Below are 18,556 nucleotides of genomic sequence, written 5' to 3' on the forward strand. Positions count from 1 at the left end.
GCCTGGGGCCCTTTGTAGTGCTGCTTCCCTTATTTTTGCTGAGGAACTGGGAGACCAGTTTGCTGTAGAATACTGAGGCACCAGAATCTCCTCCTGGTGTGCTAAAGTGGGTCTTTCCACTAGCTGGCTGGGCCACTCCTGTTTCGTACTGCTCCCCTTCCCCCAGGGTAAGAGGGGCCTTTCCCGTTGATCCCTCTAGCTACCTGGGCTACCGCACTGTTGCACCCTGTCTTTCTTCTGGTTCAGCTGTTCCAGGGTTTTTTCTGGGGTGATATTTCCCGGGTTTTCAGAGGTTGATAGGGGAGGGTGAGAGCGACTACCTTTTTACTCCGCCATCTTGGCTCCCGGAAGCGGCTCATCCTAAATGCTAAAATTTTCAATGTGAACATTTACACTTTGGAAATCCAAATGCGACAAATGGGGACTTCATTGTTTTATTGATAGTCTAGACTTAAAAAAGTGGTGGATAAAATGGTCATAATGTGGGTTAAACTTAAAAGTGTGTTGTGCAAATTTTTTTTTCCTGAGAGTCTATTGTTAAAGTTTACCAGCATGCCTCTGCGGAATAGCCATGCAGGGAGCACCCAACTTTGTCAATGCTTAGGCGCCTCAGTCCATATACTACATTAAGACACAGAGTGCAGACAGAACCTGTTAAGTGTTAAATGTAAAGAAAGGTGAGCACAATATGGGGTAGAGTAGTCAGGGAAGGTTTAGATGCCTCACATACTGGGCTGGCACTGGGGTGAGCTGCATGTCAGACAGAAAGGACAGAACTTTTATGATATGATCCTCTATGACTTAATCTTCAAAGAACTTATGATCTGATTAGTGAAACCAAATGTACAGAAAACAAAATTTAGAGTACAACCATGACTTAAGAGGTTGGCTAGTCTAACCCTCTCTTCTTTAGAAAGAGGAAATTAAGCTCCAGAAAAAGTCACTTAACAATAGTTGTTTAGCTAATTAGTGACAAAGCGAGGTCTCCTGAATTTCACTGCAAAGGTACTTTTATAAGAAGGAAAACAACAACAACAACAAAACAATTAGAGGATGATGGTAGCTGTTGTTTGTCCTTCGTTCTTGAAGAGGACCATGCCATGAGGAAGGTGATGCCACGACATGCAAGTGAATCGGTTTTGGGTGAGGGAGGGCTGTGCAGTCACCAGCCTCACTTTCTCCTCCGGAGCCATCAGGGTCCAGTGGGGAGACATAGGTCAGGATGACTGGAGATGGTCCCACGCTTGAAAACACCTGGAGGGCTCTCCCTTCTTTTTTTAATTCTTCCCCCTCCAGCTCGTAGCCGGATCCAGGCACTAAGCGCGGGCAGCAGCGCCACCTGCAGTTCTCTCGGAGAATGTCAGTCCCGCTGGGGGCAGATGTCTGAAGCTGTTCAGATCTGGGCAGATCCGGCGGTTTTGTTCCTGCGCTCTCAGATACGCTTTCAAGTAAAGGGCGCCCCCTGCCGGGAAGCATGAGGAGGTCTCCATGACTTGGGCTCCGTAGAGTCTCCTAGACCTACCGGATGTCCTAGCGGAGGGGCGGGGCTGAGCGTGGCGGAAACTCCCCTGAGGGCGGGGCTGGGGCGGCAGTTCTCCTGGGGGCGGGGCCTCTCCGGTGCGTTCAGCCGGGGAGTTGCGCGTGCGCCGCGTACGTACCCGGTTGGTGGAGCTGCTCGTGCGCTGCTGCGTTCCTCGGTGTGGCCCCCGGGATACGACTTGCGGGTCAGTAAGGGGCTGATGGTACGGCTGGGAGCGGGGTTGAGCTTGGACAGCTGAGTGCACTTGTGCTTCGGGAACCCCTTGCCATGAGCCAGGTCTCGGGAGCTGGGGGGAGCCCAGGTGGCCACCACAGATGAACCATTTTACCCAGAGAGGAACTGAGGCTCCTGTCCAGCCTTCCTGCTCCTAGAAAGGGCCAGGCCGGCAAATTCCCCAAAATTGTTGCAGCAAGCATTCCTACCACCCTTTACGCGTAGCTTTTTGGGGGGCCAAGGCACTGAGGGTGACCGAGTCTTCCACCCCCCCTCCCCCCCCCCCGCAAGGGACCGCACAGAGGGATTTCAGCCGTCCGCTGGGGGCGCCCGCAGGCTTACACCGTGTTTGCTGGTGGGGCGACCTCTAACCCTTGTGATGTCATCAGTGCAGGAGTTGCCTAGGCAACTTTTCCAAATAAACTGGAGGTTTTCCTGCTTATCCTGTGGTCATAGTGAATTTGGGGGCCTTTGTTGATGTTAATTCTCCGTGTTAAATATAGTCCCACTGAGTTCAAAGTAAGGATGGAGTTGCTTTCAGCCTTGTTTCAAGGAGGCACTTATTCGTATAAATTGAACCATGTGGGGTAAACATGTGGGTTCTAGGTTTTTGGATTTCTTAGAATTCCAGTGTGGCAAGGAACCCTTTCTGATCCCATTAGCCCGGTCCCCTCTTACAGATGAAGAGCTTGAGGACTGCCAAGGTTGTAATTTATCCCAACAGCAAGCAACCAGAATAGGACAGAACCTCTTGTGTTTTTTTTATTTCTAATTCAATTTTCTTTCCAGTACACAAACCCAGAAGCTTGGTGAATTCTAGGTCCCTGTCGGTTTTCCCAGATTTGTAATCTATATAAAAACCTATACTTGAAGCTTCTGCAACATGTTTTGGGTGGCTTTTGTACTACTTTGGATGAACATGAAGATAGTTATTTTTGCCTGGATGTTTGCAGGATGACGACTCCATATGGGAAAGAAAGAAAATGGAGTTTGTCACATTTAAATATTAACTCAATGCCTTTATTTTTTTCAGGAATTGCCACTTTGTTCAACTGACTGAGGTAACCATTGAATTCCATCAAACGCAGAAAGTGGAGCATTAAGACTATCTTGTTTTTGGATGATCAGCAAACGACCACCAACCAGATAGGTACTTTTCAAACTTCAGTTTTTTCCTGGGGTAAAATGGGAATCGTCCAATAATAAGTTTCTCATAAAAACTGCCAGTAAAACATTTTATTAAGGGCTTACTATGTGTCAAGTACTGAGCTCAATGCTGAAGATACAAAGAAAGGCAAAAGAGAGTCCCTGCCCTGAAAGAGCTCACATTCTGAGGGAGACAAACATGGAAGTGATAAGTGGTTATATACATGTAAGATAACATAAAAGTGTAAACTGGGGATTATCTTACAGTGAATGAAAAGTCAATGGGAAGTCTCAATAGTACATACAATGAAGAGGTAGTATGAGACTAAGAAATTCTATTACAATGCCTTTTTGTTTTTACATCACATTTCTGGAAATAATAGCCCTTTCCAAGGATTCAGTCTCCCTCACTTCAAACAAAACAATTATGAAATGACCTTGTTTCATGAATTCTACCTTAGTGTGGTACCCCAACCTCCTTACTGAGTTAGACATACTTGGGGAAAAGATGGAGTGGTCCATAGCATCAGCTAAAGCAGATAAGGCAAGAATCCAAACATTTCCTTTCTAGTATTAGGTAGTGAATTGCCTTTTTGGAATGTTATACCAAGAGGTGTCTTTTAAATATATGTTCTAAAAACAACTTTAAGAAATGATCAGAAGTAGATTACTTCTATCAGTTTGTACTTGGCACTCCAAACATATAAATTGATTTTCAGTTTTAAACTGAATAGCTTAGAATTCTTTGTGTTTTCTTAGGCAATGGGGAAGAACAAAGGGAAAGGGCAGAAGATCAAGAATGTCTTTCATATTGCCAGCAAGAATTTGAAAGCCAAAAATAAAGCAAAACCAGTCACCACAAATCTTAAGAAGGTGAGTCTTAAAGAAGTAAATATAATTTTGTTTACAATCCTTTTTTCATTAAGCACAGGACAGGTGTGAGAGTTGTTTTTTTTTTTTTTTTTTAAATCAAGTCATGTTTCTTAAACCACTAGGAATTTCTCAGTCTTAAGCACAAAAACCTCCCCAAAACAAAAAAACAAAACTAGGTAAATAAAATCAGCGGACACATTGTGTCTTAACAGCACATAGCACTCCATATCCATACTCTCCTCTCTCCAATAAAAGGAGGAAGGTTTGTTTAAAAAAAAAATCTTTTCCAGACCAAGATCATTCCTTATAACTTAACTGCATTGTTTTGTCTTATTGTTGTAGTCCAGGGGTGGGGGACCTCTAGGCTGCAGGTTCCCCGCCCGTTAACAGTCATTGTGCTCATTTTTCCAATTACTTTCTTCACTCTGTGTTGGCTCACATAAATCTTTTTTCTTAACATTAATTAATGCCATTGTTTGCTTAGTCCTTCCCCAGTAGATGGAAATTCACTTTTACATTTATTTGCTATAATATTGACATTACGTACTACCTTGAATATTTAGTTACATGAGACCTTTCTGTTTTTGACCTTCTTGAAGTAGTCTTTTAGATGGGATGAAGAGGTTAATATTCTACAAACTTAACTGTTATATTGTTAAGCAAATTCTTTTAATGTATAAACCAAAAGTCTTTTGAAGTAGATAAAATAGGTAGCTTTAGTTTCTAATGTAATTTTTGCAGATAAACACCTTTCTTTCTAATCCTAATTGGTCCTATTTACTACTGAATTCTTTTAATGAACCTTTCCCTTCCCCATGAACTTTTATTATTTAGAAGGCAGTTAGTAATATTTATTAAGTGTCAACTATGTGCTAGGCATTATGTTAAGCTTAGCTGGGAATACAAAAAAAAGTTTTAAAAGTCACTGCTCTTAAGGAGTTTACTATCAAAATTTTTTTTTAGCAACTAAATCATGTGAAGTTAACCAATCTTAGCAGCTGTAGGGAAGTTTTGAATCCAGCTAGCCCTATTATATGAGTATTGTGTGAAACTCATTGCTTTATACTTCAAATGAACTCAACTACTTTATGCAGTTTTTTCTTTGAAAGAAAGAAATTTCATTGATGATGTAAAAGATGTGCTATCACTTCTTAGTAACAGCTAACTTATAATAAAAGGACCAGAATTTAAAGAATACTTTAAAGGACCAAGTTCTATTACCTGTAACTGCATTTTTTTTTTTTATCCCTAAGGCAAAGAAAATAGGGATAGGATGAAAACTTAGTAAAAATTACAATAAAATTTTTGCATCAATTCATAGTCTGTTCCTTCTAATGTTAAGTAAATCAAACCAGCACACTAGCCATGTTTTTTTTTTCCTTGTAACATCCTTTAATGCAGGAAATGTGCCAAATTATTACTAAAAACAGTAATTAGGGTAGGAAGAAATGGAATTCGTTTTAAAGAGGAAAAGCCTATTTAAAGAGGAAAAGCCAGCTCTGTATTTTCAAACCAGAGAATCAAATGACCAATTAATTCCTCCACATACACAGGTTGCTTTCATTTAAAATATACAGACATTAACAAAAGAAATAAAAATAAGTGGGGGAAAAAAAAACAAAACTAAACTAAAAGTAAAAAAAAAAATGCAGACATGAGTTCATTGTTTTAATGTTAGTTGTTTAATGTTTAATTGTTATTTAATTGTTTTAACCACCTTTGTTGGTGTAAACTTTTAGGTAAAGTGCTAATATACTTCAGATTTGGGTTTGGGTATTAAATCTTACTTTCTTTTCTTTAAAAGATAAACATTGTGAATGAAAAAGCTAGAACTGTAAATGCAGCATTCATAGATATCCAAAAAGAGCTTGCACACTTCTCAAAAAGGCTGTCACTTGAACCATTGCCAAAGCACCTGGTAAGTTTGATAACATTAATTTCCATTGTGCATCAGAAATTTGATTAAATTCCAAGCATTTTTCATTCTACATTCTCTCCTATTTTTCATTTACAAAGTATAATTTAAACAGACTTTGGTACTTAATCATTTATCATATTTTAAATGTATGATTGATCAAAGGATATTTGGTTCTAAACATTTGTACTTTTAAAGTAATGTCTAGTAAAAAACTAAATTAGATGAGTAAGAAATATGTACAAAAGTTAATGATTTGTCTGATATTAATATAACTTTTTTTTCCTCCTAGATTTCTCAGTGCTCTGAAGGTGAAACAATTAGTGTGGATGATGCTACAAGATTAATGGCTCAGTTGTAATATGTATTGAAGCATTTGGATTCTAAAAAATGGACAACAAAACTGGCGTTTGTACAATTTTATTTTTAAAAAATTCTTGTTAATGTACAGGCATTGGCACGTTTAAATGCAAACTACAGAGAGCTTTCCTAAAATCTAGGAAAGTGGAATGTCAAGAAGTCAACAAAACGTGAAAAACTTAAAGTGCTAAAACAGAAGGCACTTCACAAAATTTGTTCACTGAAACAATTCATGTGTCAGTTTATATCCTTCATTTTGCAAATGGCAGTGAAAAACTAATTAGACTAGAAGGACATAAAGAAAAATATGGACAGCTGGTGGCAGTATTGGTATAAAATTATAGTTTAAGTGATAAGAGACCTAGGTCCCACATAAGGGAAAAATAAGAGGTCTTGGGATGATGATGATAATGATAATAATGATATGATAACCACTCCCCTTCCCTCCCCAACAATAATTTTATAACTGTAATTTTGTTCTGGGAAAAAAACCAGCCAAACCAAAAAACTTGCAAAGTCACTTTTTGCCCTGAAGAGATCAAAGCCCTTTTGTTCTTTCGGGTACAGTTTTGTGAAGTAAATAATTAAACAAAAGGAAAAATACTCCCAGAGCAAACTAAAAAAGTTGTTACATTCATTATTTTAAATACTTAGGTTATGAAGAACTCATCTAGGATGTTATATAGTTAGAGGTAGATAACAGGCCAAATAGTTCTCGTGGAATCTAATAATTTAGTATCTGTACATCAAAGAGATCACACACTCCTTCGTTTTCATCCAGGTTAAAGTTGTAGTCATCAGCAGGGGTAGGAGAGAGCCGTAATAGGGGAAACACTGTAAGAGAATACATTCAGATTTAAGGGGAACAAGAATTTCAGGATAAGTGAGGGCAAAATATGAATACATCATAAATGATACAGTGAAATGAAGAAGCATATTTGGCACCAAGTCTAGTTCACGCTTAAACAATATGTTGAAGTTTATATAAAGCATTTTCCCCTCATACTATGGCATGTCATAAAATCTGTCAGTCCTGTTTACTCTTTGTGTTGAGAAGGATGCATTGATTAGGTATCAGTAAGTGAAGGTGTTGCAAACTTAAGTCCTTGCTATGAAACGGGAGGTTTGCATTTCAGTTATTTTTATTTCATGGGCATGAAATTATTTTTAAAAGCAGTGCCTCCTGCTTCCTACCACCTTCCCCCAGTTGACTCCGATGTGAACTTGCACTTATGGGATTGTTCTTTTATGACTTTAAACAAATGTTTTACTAAACCAGACATCTTGAGTGATCCACTAGTTCATATTGGTATCAGTTACTATCCTGGGATTTGCACCACCCACTCCTAGGTAGGTATTAAATAGGAGCTCAAGTGTCTAGGTAGCAGTGTGACTATAGCTGAAAAGGACAACTGTTGAACTGGTTGTCCCAAAGTCTTAAAGCCTTGACTATGATTTCACTGCTCTATGGATGGGTAACAGAGAGGTATTAGTATGAAATGTATCCACACATCCATAAAGGCAGCATGGTACATGGAAAGTGTTTTGCATCTAAAGTTAAGAAAACCCAAGGTCAAATTCCAACTCTACCACCCATGTGACCTTGGTTGGGCAAGTCAATCTCTGGGTCTCAGTTTCTTCATTTGTAATATGAGTTTATACTAGAGGGCCTCGAAAGTCCCTTCTGAGCTCTAAATTTATGATCCTATGAAGTTTGCCACCCTTTAAGTCCTGAAAAAAAAATTAGAATGAGCAGAAACCATCTGTAAACACTACTATAAATCACATAGAATACAACACAAAAACTGCCTTTAACTTTTGTCCCAGGATTTTAATCATCCAGAATGGGGCTCTGAATAAAGGAAAAATAAATGTTTTACTGAATAATCAGATGGCTACACTAACAATATCAAAGGGCAAGCGTGTTTCACTTCGTTAAGGAGGGAAAAAAATTAATATAGGAAGTAAAGCGATATAATAGTATTTTATAGAGGCAGTGTAACCCAGTGAATAGAAAACTAGTCTTTGGAGTCAGGAGGAGGTGGGTTGGCTCTTGCCTCTGGCAGTGCTGGCTGTGTGACTGTACAAGTCACTTTAACGTCCAGGTCTTAAACCACTAAGAATGTAAGTTGCAGAAAAGGTAATCTGCATTAACAAAGGGGGTTCCCTGATCTAGGAAAAGTTACCATCACAGGTTCAGTCCCTGCCTTACATCTGCATAGTGATTTGCAATTTTGAAGTACTTTATTCTGCAACAAAGGGCAGCTGAATATTAGAATTATTTAAACTTGGAAAAATCTTAGGATGTTCTCTTCCCTACCTTCTAGTGGGGCATTTTATTGCTTAACAGGGAAATGAAAGTAGAGAAAACTCAGATTTGGCAATGTGTCTCTAGAGCAAGCTTTGGAAGGAATTATTGACCCATGTGTTTCAGATTACCTGTTAATGTCATTGACTCATGCTACTGCTATTCTCCATACCTCCTGCTCTTTAGGGCGGAAACAAGGTTACACACAGGGCCAACAAATGAGAGTTTGGTCAGCAAATGTGAGAAATGTTCCCTGATAACTGCCATATCCAAAAAATATATATAGAATTAAAGTCATCACATGCTTATGACTTTAGGAGCAATTAAATATTAATGCAACATTTTCATGAATAGTCACAGCAAGTTAAACATTAAGGGTTAATAATTCACAGAAGTTTTGGAATTGTTCACTTCTATAGATTTATTTGAAGATAGTAATGATTTTAGGCTACTTACCATCTGAAGACATTAATTCATCAATGATATCACCACTAATAGAGCCTGTCAAAAAAAAAGCATATGATGATTTTTTTTGTTATATTTCAAATTAATTTGTTGCATTTCACTTAGTATCCAATGACCGTGAAAGATGGCTATTGATAAGTAAATGAGAGGTAGCCAAATCAGCAACTCCATTATTATGCAAGGTTCAAATACTAGAACTTTTGAGTTAACTGACTCTTGCTTTAAGAAAATTCCACTTGAGCTGGGAATGTTGTTGCATTCCTGCAGTCCATGCTACTAGGGAGACTGAGGCTAGGTGGATCACTAGAGCTTGGAAGCTCTAAGCTGTTGTACTGATATGATGTCGTGATACCCAAGTTGTGGGGGTCAGGGTAGGGAAACTAGGCTGCCCAAGTAGAAGCAAACCAGACCAGGTTGGAAACAGCAGGTCAAAGCCAAGCCCAAAAGTGATTACTGACTTCTAGCCTAGGTGAGATAGGCCCAGACTCAAGAGAAAAAAAAATTAAAGAAAACTTTTAAACAATGCAAGAATGTTTTATTATGTATGGTGTTAAGTTGTGGATATTCCATTCCCCAAAATTCACTTGAATTTTGCTTCCTAGTTTTATAACATATTTCAAAGGAAAACCTTTGCCAGAGATAACTAAATTTCTGTATAACTCTTTGCTGATAAATCACCAGATAAGTGGGAGAAATCCTGTTTTGGGAAATCAACCGTTTGAGGATGACTGAGATCAGGGTTCTAGATGAAATGGACCTGAAACATACATACTAATTACTGGCTAACATACTAGTAGGTGAATATTTCATTAAGTAACACTAAAGCAAAATAAAAGGCACTAGAGAGTTGAAACATGCATTAAAAGTAGTAACAGTCAAGTTATATCCCTCACTTTATACATTTTAACACAGGTGACTATGAGGTATATTTCAATGATGCAAAATCTTCTTCCCACTGACATCCATGACATCTCCATGGAAGAAAACTCAGAAGACTAAACTGAATAAGAAGTAAAGGATTATAAACTATTGGCTAGTTCCGCTTTTGGAGATACGTAGATAAACCTAATTTTGTTTAAAATCTAACTTATTGTACTTCCCCGACTTGTTAGGCCTTCTCACCTTCAGACAGTAAAGACAATTTTGCCCCCATCCCTGGGAATCTTGCTAACATACTTCTAGAACTTTGTTAAGCCTAGCCAAATGGGGTAGGAACCACATCTGCTAAAGTTAACCTACAATATCATACTAAAGCAAATAATGTAGCTAGTCTGAAAATTTGAGTAGGTAACAAGTTTACCTGTAATGGGGCAGATTTGTATTGAAGAAAGTAAAGATACCCAGAAGAAAAATCAAAGTAGAATACTAATTCTCATAGGAATCCAAATTTAGAGCTGGAAGACAGATTAGGTGCTTGTCCAAGATTACACAGGTAGTAAGTATCAGAGGTTTGGAGCCCTGGTCCTTCAACTCTTAAGTCCACTGTTTTTTCCATCATACCAGTTAGCTAAGGAGCAAAATAGTATTATGTTAGATAGAAGGATGGACAGCTCTGTAGATTTTTTCTTCTGAATGAAAAAAAAGGGGGTGGGGGGAATATTACTCAGTAGTGCTCTAAACTTGAAGTTCATTTTTTATTCCCATATAGTAACTAGAACAGTGATAATAGTGATTGGAAAGTTGATGGTCTGGAATTTGTTTCCAGTTCTATTACCATCTCCTTGGGGAAACCTGGAAGCAAAGCACAGCTTCTTTTAGGACAAGTAGCTACAGTTCTGCAGGTAGGATATCTGGTTGGCAATGCAAACTGTATAAAGGCCTAGGGAATAAGGAAAGGAGTGCTCTGAAAACTAGAAGCTGCAAGGCTGTTTTTAGAGATAAACCAAGAAAGATGCTATTTTTCCCCCTAAGAATTGGGATTTGATTTGAGTAGGTAAGAGGGGAAGAGAACATAGCAGAATACACACTTCCATCTACTTTACAAAGGGACTTTTGTACTCATCCAAAGCACCAAATTCTCATTAATAACAGCAGTGAACCTTAGGGAATTCAGTATTTTTTGAGTATTCAAGCCACAGTGTTCAAATAGTGGCATTTTCTATTCCAAAATAATATAGTGATGATTCAGTTATTCATGAACTAATTAGATCTGGTTTATGGATTTCCACCATCTTTTTTCCTTTTCTCCTTCATTTCCTTGTCTGCCAACAACAGTAGTAGTATTCCTTACACAACAGTATCCCTTCATTGCTCATAACCACTCCCACTAGTGGGTAGCTGGGAAGTATGCAAAAATTCAAATTGCAGGCAGCAACACTTCTTAGGGGATAAAAGCTAATAAACTAAAATGACCTACATTGGTCATTTTATGAAATGGATCCCCTTTCCCATATTGTAAAATTAAAGAATTGGCTGTATCTTTCTCCTGTTTAAACATAAGGATAATGGGGAAAAAGATAACAGGACAGATTCTTATCTCCAGGCTCATCATTTTTCGCTATGTCAAATGACTTGGTTTGAGAATACAATTAACACCGAAGGGAAGCATGATAGAGCTGTACTGCTAGAAAAAAAACTAGGTTAGACAATTTTTGTTTGTCTCAAATCTGGCCAAGGTTGAGTGCACCAGACATCTATAAACCTGTCTCTAAATTAAAATCTACTAAAAGTTCCTTAAGTTGTTTGAGGTTACAAAGATTGTTTACAGGAGGTGAGGCTGAGGAAGATGCAGCAAATTCTCATGGAATTTGCCAATAAACCTTTCACCTTCCCTGAGTGGAAATGGGAGGGGTGAAATCAGATTGCTGCTGCTCAGCTTTTAAAATCAGGGATGACTTAGTCATTATCTTTGTTACAGCTCACTCCCCAGGCTACCAACTGGAGACTAAGAAGGAAGAAGCTTCCTGATAGCTCCCACATTATTTTCAAGGAAGGACTTTAAAATTTTCTAGATAAATCATTAATTTAAAACTCTCCAGCTGACTCTGATTATTTAAATTTAAAATTTATCTAGATAAATACCAGGAAGGGTTAAGGGGCTTTTTGTTTTATTTACTAAGTATGCAAAACTTTAACCATGGTGATTGGATTCCCATCCCCACTACTCTACTTGAAACTGAATTCTTAAACATACTTAATGATCTTCTAATCCTATAGCAAATCCAGGTACATGATTTTAATTACCCCCTTCTGATTTCTCAATCAGAAATTTACAATCATTTCTTAATTTAAAACTCTCCAGCTGACTCTGATCATTTCTGTCCCAAGCACAGTTCTTGGCCTCTTTTAGTTCCTTCCTCAAAGAATTAATCCAACTCATAATTTCATTTTTATTAGCTCTAATTTGAGCAAGCCCTAAATCTATCTATAGTCATGACTTTTCTCATACACATTAGACCTGTATCTTTCTGTTGGATGCCCCAACATCACCTCAAATTTAAAACATCTAAAACTGAGGAAATTACCTTTTCCGGGAAAACCGCTATTTCCTGAATTCCCTTTTCTCCATTATTCTTCCAGTCAAGTATACTTGAAACTTTGGAATCACCTTTGACTTCTCTCTCACCAACCTCTCCCTTTCCAATGTCAACCCAAACATTTCCTCTCTTGTCCCATTACTACTGGAGAAAGGTGAAGAACCCTAATAGTCCAAACCTATTTCAGGCTTTAATCAACTCAAAATTTGATGACTCCAACAATCTATCTAGTTTATCTCCAGCCTTGATATGCACTAATCCATCATATATTCTACTGCCAAAATAATCATCCTTAAACCCAGCTTTTATCATGTTCAAAAAACTTCAATGATTCTCCACGGCCTACAGAATCTTATCAAAACTCCTTAAACGAGCATTTATGGCCCTTTAGAACAAGTCCAAACAAGTTTTCCAACTTTATTTTCTATTATTTTTAAACACAAAAACTCTGCATGTGACAGACACTTAATACACACTTGTTGAATAATTCCCGGTCCAAGTTTGTCTGCATTCTGTCCTTTGAATATGTTATGGGTATTCCTGCTTCCATTTCTTTGCTTAAGCTGTTCCCCCAGCCCGGAATGCCCTACCCCCATCCACTCTCTCCCTAGCCACATTCTAAATGTCCTTCAATATTTAGCTCACAGCCCACTTCCAGGAAGCCTTCCCTGAGCAGCCCAGCCACAGTGACCTCCTCCACTTTTGAAATCATACAATATCCACAGCTTGTTCCTCCCACTAAGCAACTATTATGTATATGATTTTCCTGTTAGTTTTTCTCCATTGGTTTCACTAATTAGTCTGTAATCTCTGAGGGAAGAAACCATGACTCCTGACTTTTTTGCTCCCTTCTCAGTGTAATTCCAAAGTTTGCACGTAAGTCAGTGTCATACCCATCAAACTACCAAAAAATTATTTTATAGCGCTAGAAAAAAAATAACAAAATTAATCTGAAAGAACAAAAGGTCCAGAATATCAAGGGAATTACTGAAAAGAAATGCAAGGGCAGGTGGCCTAACCATACCAGATCTTGAATTGTACAATAAAGCAGCAATCACCAAAACTACTTGATACTGGGTAAGAAATAGATCGGTGGATTAGTGGAATAGATTAGGTACACAAGACACAGGAGTCAATGACTATAGTAATCTACTGTTTGATAAACCCAAAGGCTCCAGCTTCTGGGATAAGAACTCACTATTTGACAAAAACTGCTGAGAAAACTGGAAAGCAGTATGGCAGAAACTAGGCATAGACCAACATCATATACTGTATACCAAAATAAAGTCAAAATGGGTACACGATTTAGATATAAAGGCTGATACTGTAAGCAAACTAGGAGAGCAAGGAATAGTTTACCTATCAGATTTATGGAGAACAGAAGAATTTATGACCGAACAAGAGATAGAGAACATTATGAAACACAAAATGGATAATTTTGATTACATTAAATGGAAAAGTTTTTGCACAAAGCCAATGCAAAGATTAGGAGGGAAGCAGAAAACTGGGAAAGATTTCTTACAATCAGTATCTCATTTCTAAAACACACAGAGAACTGAGTCAAATTTCTAAGAATACAAGTCATTTCCCAATTGATAGTCAAAGGATATGGACAGGCAGTTTTCAGATGAAGAAATTAAAGCTATTGATACTCATATGTAAAAATACTTTAAATCACTACTGATTAGAGAAATGCAAATCAAAACAACCTTGAGGTACCATATCACACCTATCAGATTGGCCAAATGACAAAACAGGAAAATGATAAATGTTGGAGAAGATGTGAGAAAATTGGAACACTAATGCATTGTTGATGGAGTTGTGAACTGATCCAACCATTCTGGAGAGCAATTTGGAACTATGCCCAAAGGGCTATAAAACTGCATACGCTTTGATCCAGTAATACCCCTTCTAGGTCTATATCCCAAAGAGATCATAAAAATGGGAAAAGGATCCACATGTACAAAAATATTTATAGCAGCTCTTTTTGTGGTGGCAAAGAATTGCAAACTGAGGGGATGCCCATCAATTGGGGAATGGCTGAACAAGTTGTGGTATATGAATGTAATGGAATACTATTGTGCTATAAGAAATTATGAGCAGGCAGACTTCAGAAAAACCTGGAAAGATTTATATGGACTGATGCTGAGTGAAGTGAGCAGAACCAGGAGAACATTCTACATACAAACAGGCACATTGTGTGATGACTAACTTTGATACACTTATCTCTTCTTAGCAATGCAAGGGTCTAAGACAACTCCAAAAGACTCATGATGGAAAATGCTGTCCACATCCAGAAAAAGAACTATGGAGTCTGAATGCAGATCGAAGCATATTATTTGTGCACTTTCTCTCTTCTTTTGTTTCTTTTTCCTCATGATTTCTCCTATTGTTTCTAATTCTTCTTTATAACATGACTAATGTGAAAATAGGTTTAATATGAATGTATGTGTTAAGCCTATATCAATTTACATGCTGTCTTGGGGTGGGGCGAGGGGAGAGATGGTGAGAAAATTTGGAATTCAAAATCTTATGGAAGTGAATGTTGAAAACTAAAGATAAATAAATTTATTAAAACATAGTTTGCATGTAATAGGCATTTAATAAGCACATGGTCAGCAAATGAAATAATGAAGTAAGCAGAGAGGCAGAAGAAAGCAATTGGCTCCAAGCTCCTGAGTTGCTTATAGTTTTGGCTTTCCCAAGGGCTATGAAGTTTGGCTTCCTCATTTGAACTTTTTCTTAGAATGTTAGACATAATACATACTTAAATGCAAATATAAACATGCATTCTATAGCCAGATGTAAGTGATTGGGTACACAACTGTCTTAATTATTTGTAATCCTCTGTTGGTAGGAAGAAGCAAGTATCGACTGTATTTTTAAGTTTAGAAATCAATGAAAATTGACTGAATGCCAACTCTGTGTAGGGAAATATATTACATACTATGGAAATTCTCAAGAATGAGGGAATGGATGATATTGTTCCAGCCTTCAATGACCTATCCCCCCAAGGAAGTGTATAAACTCCAGCATCTTTGTTTATCATCCCATTAGGAAACTATTAGAAGCAACAAAATTCCCAACCAGGAAGGTCTCAAAGCATTTATCAACCATTAACACCTAAACCATGAAATCTTTAAATTATGTAGCTAATCCTTCTTTCGAAATATGGGTCACTGAATTCTGAACTAAATATTTAAGTGAATAAAAAAGTGTTCAATCCAAGACAGACAAGTAGAACACATAACTAGTGACCAGGGGTGGGGAACCTTTGGCCTCTAGGCCACATGTGACCTTCTGGATCCTTGGGTGCAGCCTTTTGACTGCGTCCAAGTTTTACAGAACAAAACCTTGTATTAAGGGGATTTATTCTGTGAAGTTTGGATTCACTCAAAGGGCCGCACTTGAAGACCTAGAGGCCACATATGGCCTTGAGGCTGCAGGTTCCCCACCCCGAGGCACTTTTAGGTTATTAAAGCATTGAAAAGTCAAAGCACATCTCTGAGGAAAGCTGCTATTTCTAAACCCAAAGGAGCTGAGTAAGAGAAATTTGTGAAACATTCAAAATAATATGAAGGACTCGAATGACTTTCTTCACTCTTTTTAAGACGGATGAAGTTCTTGATTGCTAATTGCTTTGAACTCAGATCTCAGTAGTTTTTAGTGTTTCTGAAGATTTCGTGCAATTGAGGAAAAAAGAATTGCCTTTCTATTTCTCTTTATGGAGTTTGAGAATACCAAAAAATGTAAACTTAGGAAGGGAAGAATAACCTGGGCAATAATCACCTCTCTTTCACTCTGAATTTCTACAATAGCTATGTAAATAAAGTCTAAGCTACTGTATGACTGCTTACATATAAATTTGATTTGTTCTCTACTTGGATGAAGCATATATTTCCTCCCCAAATAAACTGTAAGAACTCCTTGAAACAGCGTCTGTTTCTAATACTTATTTTGTACTTTTCACAATGCTTAGTGTAATAATAAGCATGAGAAGGTATTTAATAAAATGCTTACTGAATAAATATTTGGTATAATGCCTCCTACAGCTTAAATAATGAATTTTTACTGTTAATTGACAAGTTAAGGTAATTATCATGCTTTTTGATGCCTCTCTTCCTCCTCTTGACTTACCTTAAAAAACAACAAAACCCAAAGGCTCCAAACTTACCTGAGGGTGGGTCTGAAACTGGTGTCTGCTGGAGATGTTGCCCTCTGGTAAAAGTGTGTTGTTCAGGCAGATTCTGGGTCTCTGTATTAGGTTTCTGTGGAGTCACTGGGGAAGGGACTTGAGAAGGAGGTTGTGTGAGGTCATCAGGTGGAGGAACAGGAAAAACCACAGGCTTAGAGGAACTGGATTCTTTATTAATAAGCAGCACGTGGATAGGTCCTGAGTGACTCTTTAAATTGATCTGGTATTTCTTCTGTCCATTCTGGCCCTTTGAAGTTGAAATGATTTTGTTTAAAAATAAAATTTTTAAATTATTTATTATCTTGGAACTTGCTCTTGTAATAAAAGACAAAAGCATACCAGCAATCAGTAGAAGATTGATATTAATATTGTTTTCAGAAAGAGATGAGGTGGGGAATTAGGTGAAATATATTTAGTAACATGGCAACTTTCCCAGAAGGGATAAACACCCATTTTCACAATACCCTAACACATACAAAACACAACAAAGGTAGCAGGAATTATAACTAAGTTTAGCCAAGAAAAAAATGAATGTTACCAAGTCAGTTAAAGTTAGGGTTGTGTGCAGAACACAGTATTAAATGCTATTATAATAAAGCCTAGAGCTAAAAGGTTGCCTACAGCATTATAAAAGATTATGAGCTCTAGAATGTGGAATTCTGCCAACTGTTACATCTCCAATATGAATAATTTTAACTCTCCTGATGTATTCAGATATGCTCCTAAAACAAGACACATACTTAATCTAACCTCCCCTTTAAAGTTATCTATAGACTTCAACATTTTTTTTGATGAATTCAAACTTTATTTAAAACTATGTTTTAAGTTTAAAGTTACTAAAATCACAATGAAAAAATAAAATACACTTCATCTTCAATGAGGGCTACTTTATCACAAGTCAAACTTTTTCTCTCATTGAGACCACAAAAACAACTCATTTTCTTTCTTTTATTTTTTTTCTAATTTTCTTAAAGTTATAAATATGAAACCTTCCAATTTACGTGTGCACTATATACATTTCTATATATTTATATAAATTTTTATTTCTATATTTATCTTGAGAATTAAAAAGCTAGATATTATGACTTAATGTAGGCTAATTAAATTTGAAGAGCATACTGGATAAACAACATAATTACACTGTTACTTTTTACTAAGTTTAATCCATCTTGGAATAAATCCAAAGGAAAAATAAAATTTGCCATAAGTTAGGCATCACAGTGAATCGAATATGAGGTCTGAAGTCAGGAAAACCTGAATTTTTCCCCCCCAGAAATAGTAAACATAGCTTTCCTTCCAGGAGTTCACCTTTTTTCTCTCCTTACTTCATCCTGTACACCAACAGCTCCCTCCCCACCCTCCCTCACACACAGCCCTCAGCCTGGGTACACAGTGCAGGCCCTCAGGCTGGTCCCATGGCAGAGCCTGCCCAGCGCTCACTGCCCAGGAGTTGCTGCTGCCTGAGACAGAAGGTCCAAGGGAAGCAGGAATGGGTTCAGAGGAGAGAACCCCAATTCTTGTCACAACTGTTGCTGTACAGGGGTCAGAGAATCTCTGGGGAGACTTGGACCAGAAACAGCAGGACTCTTGAGGAGTGAGGCTCTCCATGCTTCCTGGAGCATTATGGTTGAGGTGCTAATTTTACTGTCTTTTCCAGGTCACTGTGGTTTGGGCCTGAGCCCACTTGAGTGCTCAGTTTTCTGAAGGAACTAGCCATGTGGGTCTGCAGCCTTTCACACAGGGCGAGCTCCTTAGGGAGGGACATGAGCAGATCAAGGAGTATAGCACTCTCTCCAGATGAAAGCTCAAGTCCCTTGACACTTCCAGACACATTTGACAGACAGAGATACAGACAGATATAGATATAGATACAGATAAGTGATAAACAGTCATCAGCTGTGTGACCTGGGCAAGTCACTTAATTAACCTGTCTGATTCAGGTTTTCTCATCTGTAAAATGGGGATAGTAATAGCACTTACTTCCTAAGGTTGTTGCAAGGATCAAATGAGATAATACATAAAAAGACTTAGCACAGTTTATAACACATAGTAGAAGCTATATAAA

General features: G+C 37.8%; 2 protein-coding genes across 2 annotated transcripts in view; one reads left to right on the plus strand and one right to left on the minus strand.

Annotated features, from left to right (window-relative positions):
* Positions 1-1,638: 1,638 nt before the first annotated feature.
* On the plus strand, positions 1,639-6,135 carry LOC114031832 (uncharacterized protein C8orf59 homolog). The gene is made up of 5 exons (XM_027846981.1): positions 1,639-1,724; positions 2,787-2,903; positions 3,659-3,772; positions 5,577-5,690; positions 5,980-6,135. The coding sequence occupies exons 3-5, from the start codon at positions 3,662-3,664 to the stop codon at positions 6,046-6,048; spliced, it is 294 nt and encodes a 97-aa protein (XP_027702782.1). The 5' UTR covers positions 1,639-1,724; positions 2,787-2,903; positions 3,659-3,661; the 3' UTR covers positions 6,049-6,135.
* Positions 6,136-6,377: 242 nt separating this feature from the next.
* Positions 6,378-18,556, minus strand: part of LOC114031831 (transcription factor E2F5) — a 36,765-nt gene continuing 24,586 nt past the window's right edge. Inside the window, exons 6-8 of the mRNA XM_027846980.1 lie at positions 16,471-16,738; positions 8,812-8,856; positions 6,378-6,881 (exon numbers count right to left, since the gene is read on the minus strand). Of these exons, the coding sequence (XP_027702781.1) occupies positions 6,772-6,881; positions 8,812-8,856; positions 16,471-16,738 (423 nt within the window). The 3' untranslated portion in view covers positions 6,378-6,771. The remainder of the gene's footprint in view (positions 6,882-8,811; positions 8,857-16,470; positions 16,739-18,556) is intronic.

This window comes from Vombatus ursinus, unplaced genomic scaffold (genome assembly GCF_900497805.2).
Source record: "Vombatus ursinus unplaced genomic scaffold, bare-nosed wombat genome assembly UNPS02015255.1, whole genome shotgun sequence".
Classification (NCBI taxonomy): domain Eukaryota; kingdom Metazoa; phylum Chordata; class Mammalia; order Diprotodontia; family Vombatidae; genus Vombatus; species Vombatus ursinus.

Bases quoted from the DNA above. Each gene is read 5' to 3' on its own strand.
- LOC114031832 (XM_027846981.1), top strand. From the start codon at position 3,662: ATGGGGAAGAACAAAGGGAAAGGGCAGAAGATCAAGAATGTCTTTCAT. The intron at 3,773-5,576 runs GTGAGTCTTAAA...TTTCTTTAAAAG, and splicing joins TCACCACAAATCTTAAGAAG to ATAAACATTGTGAATGAAAA. The intron at 5,691-5,979 runs GTAAGTTTGATA...TTTTCCTCCTAG, and splicing joins AACCATTGCCAAAGCACCTG to ATTTCTCAGTGCTCTGAAGG.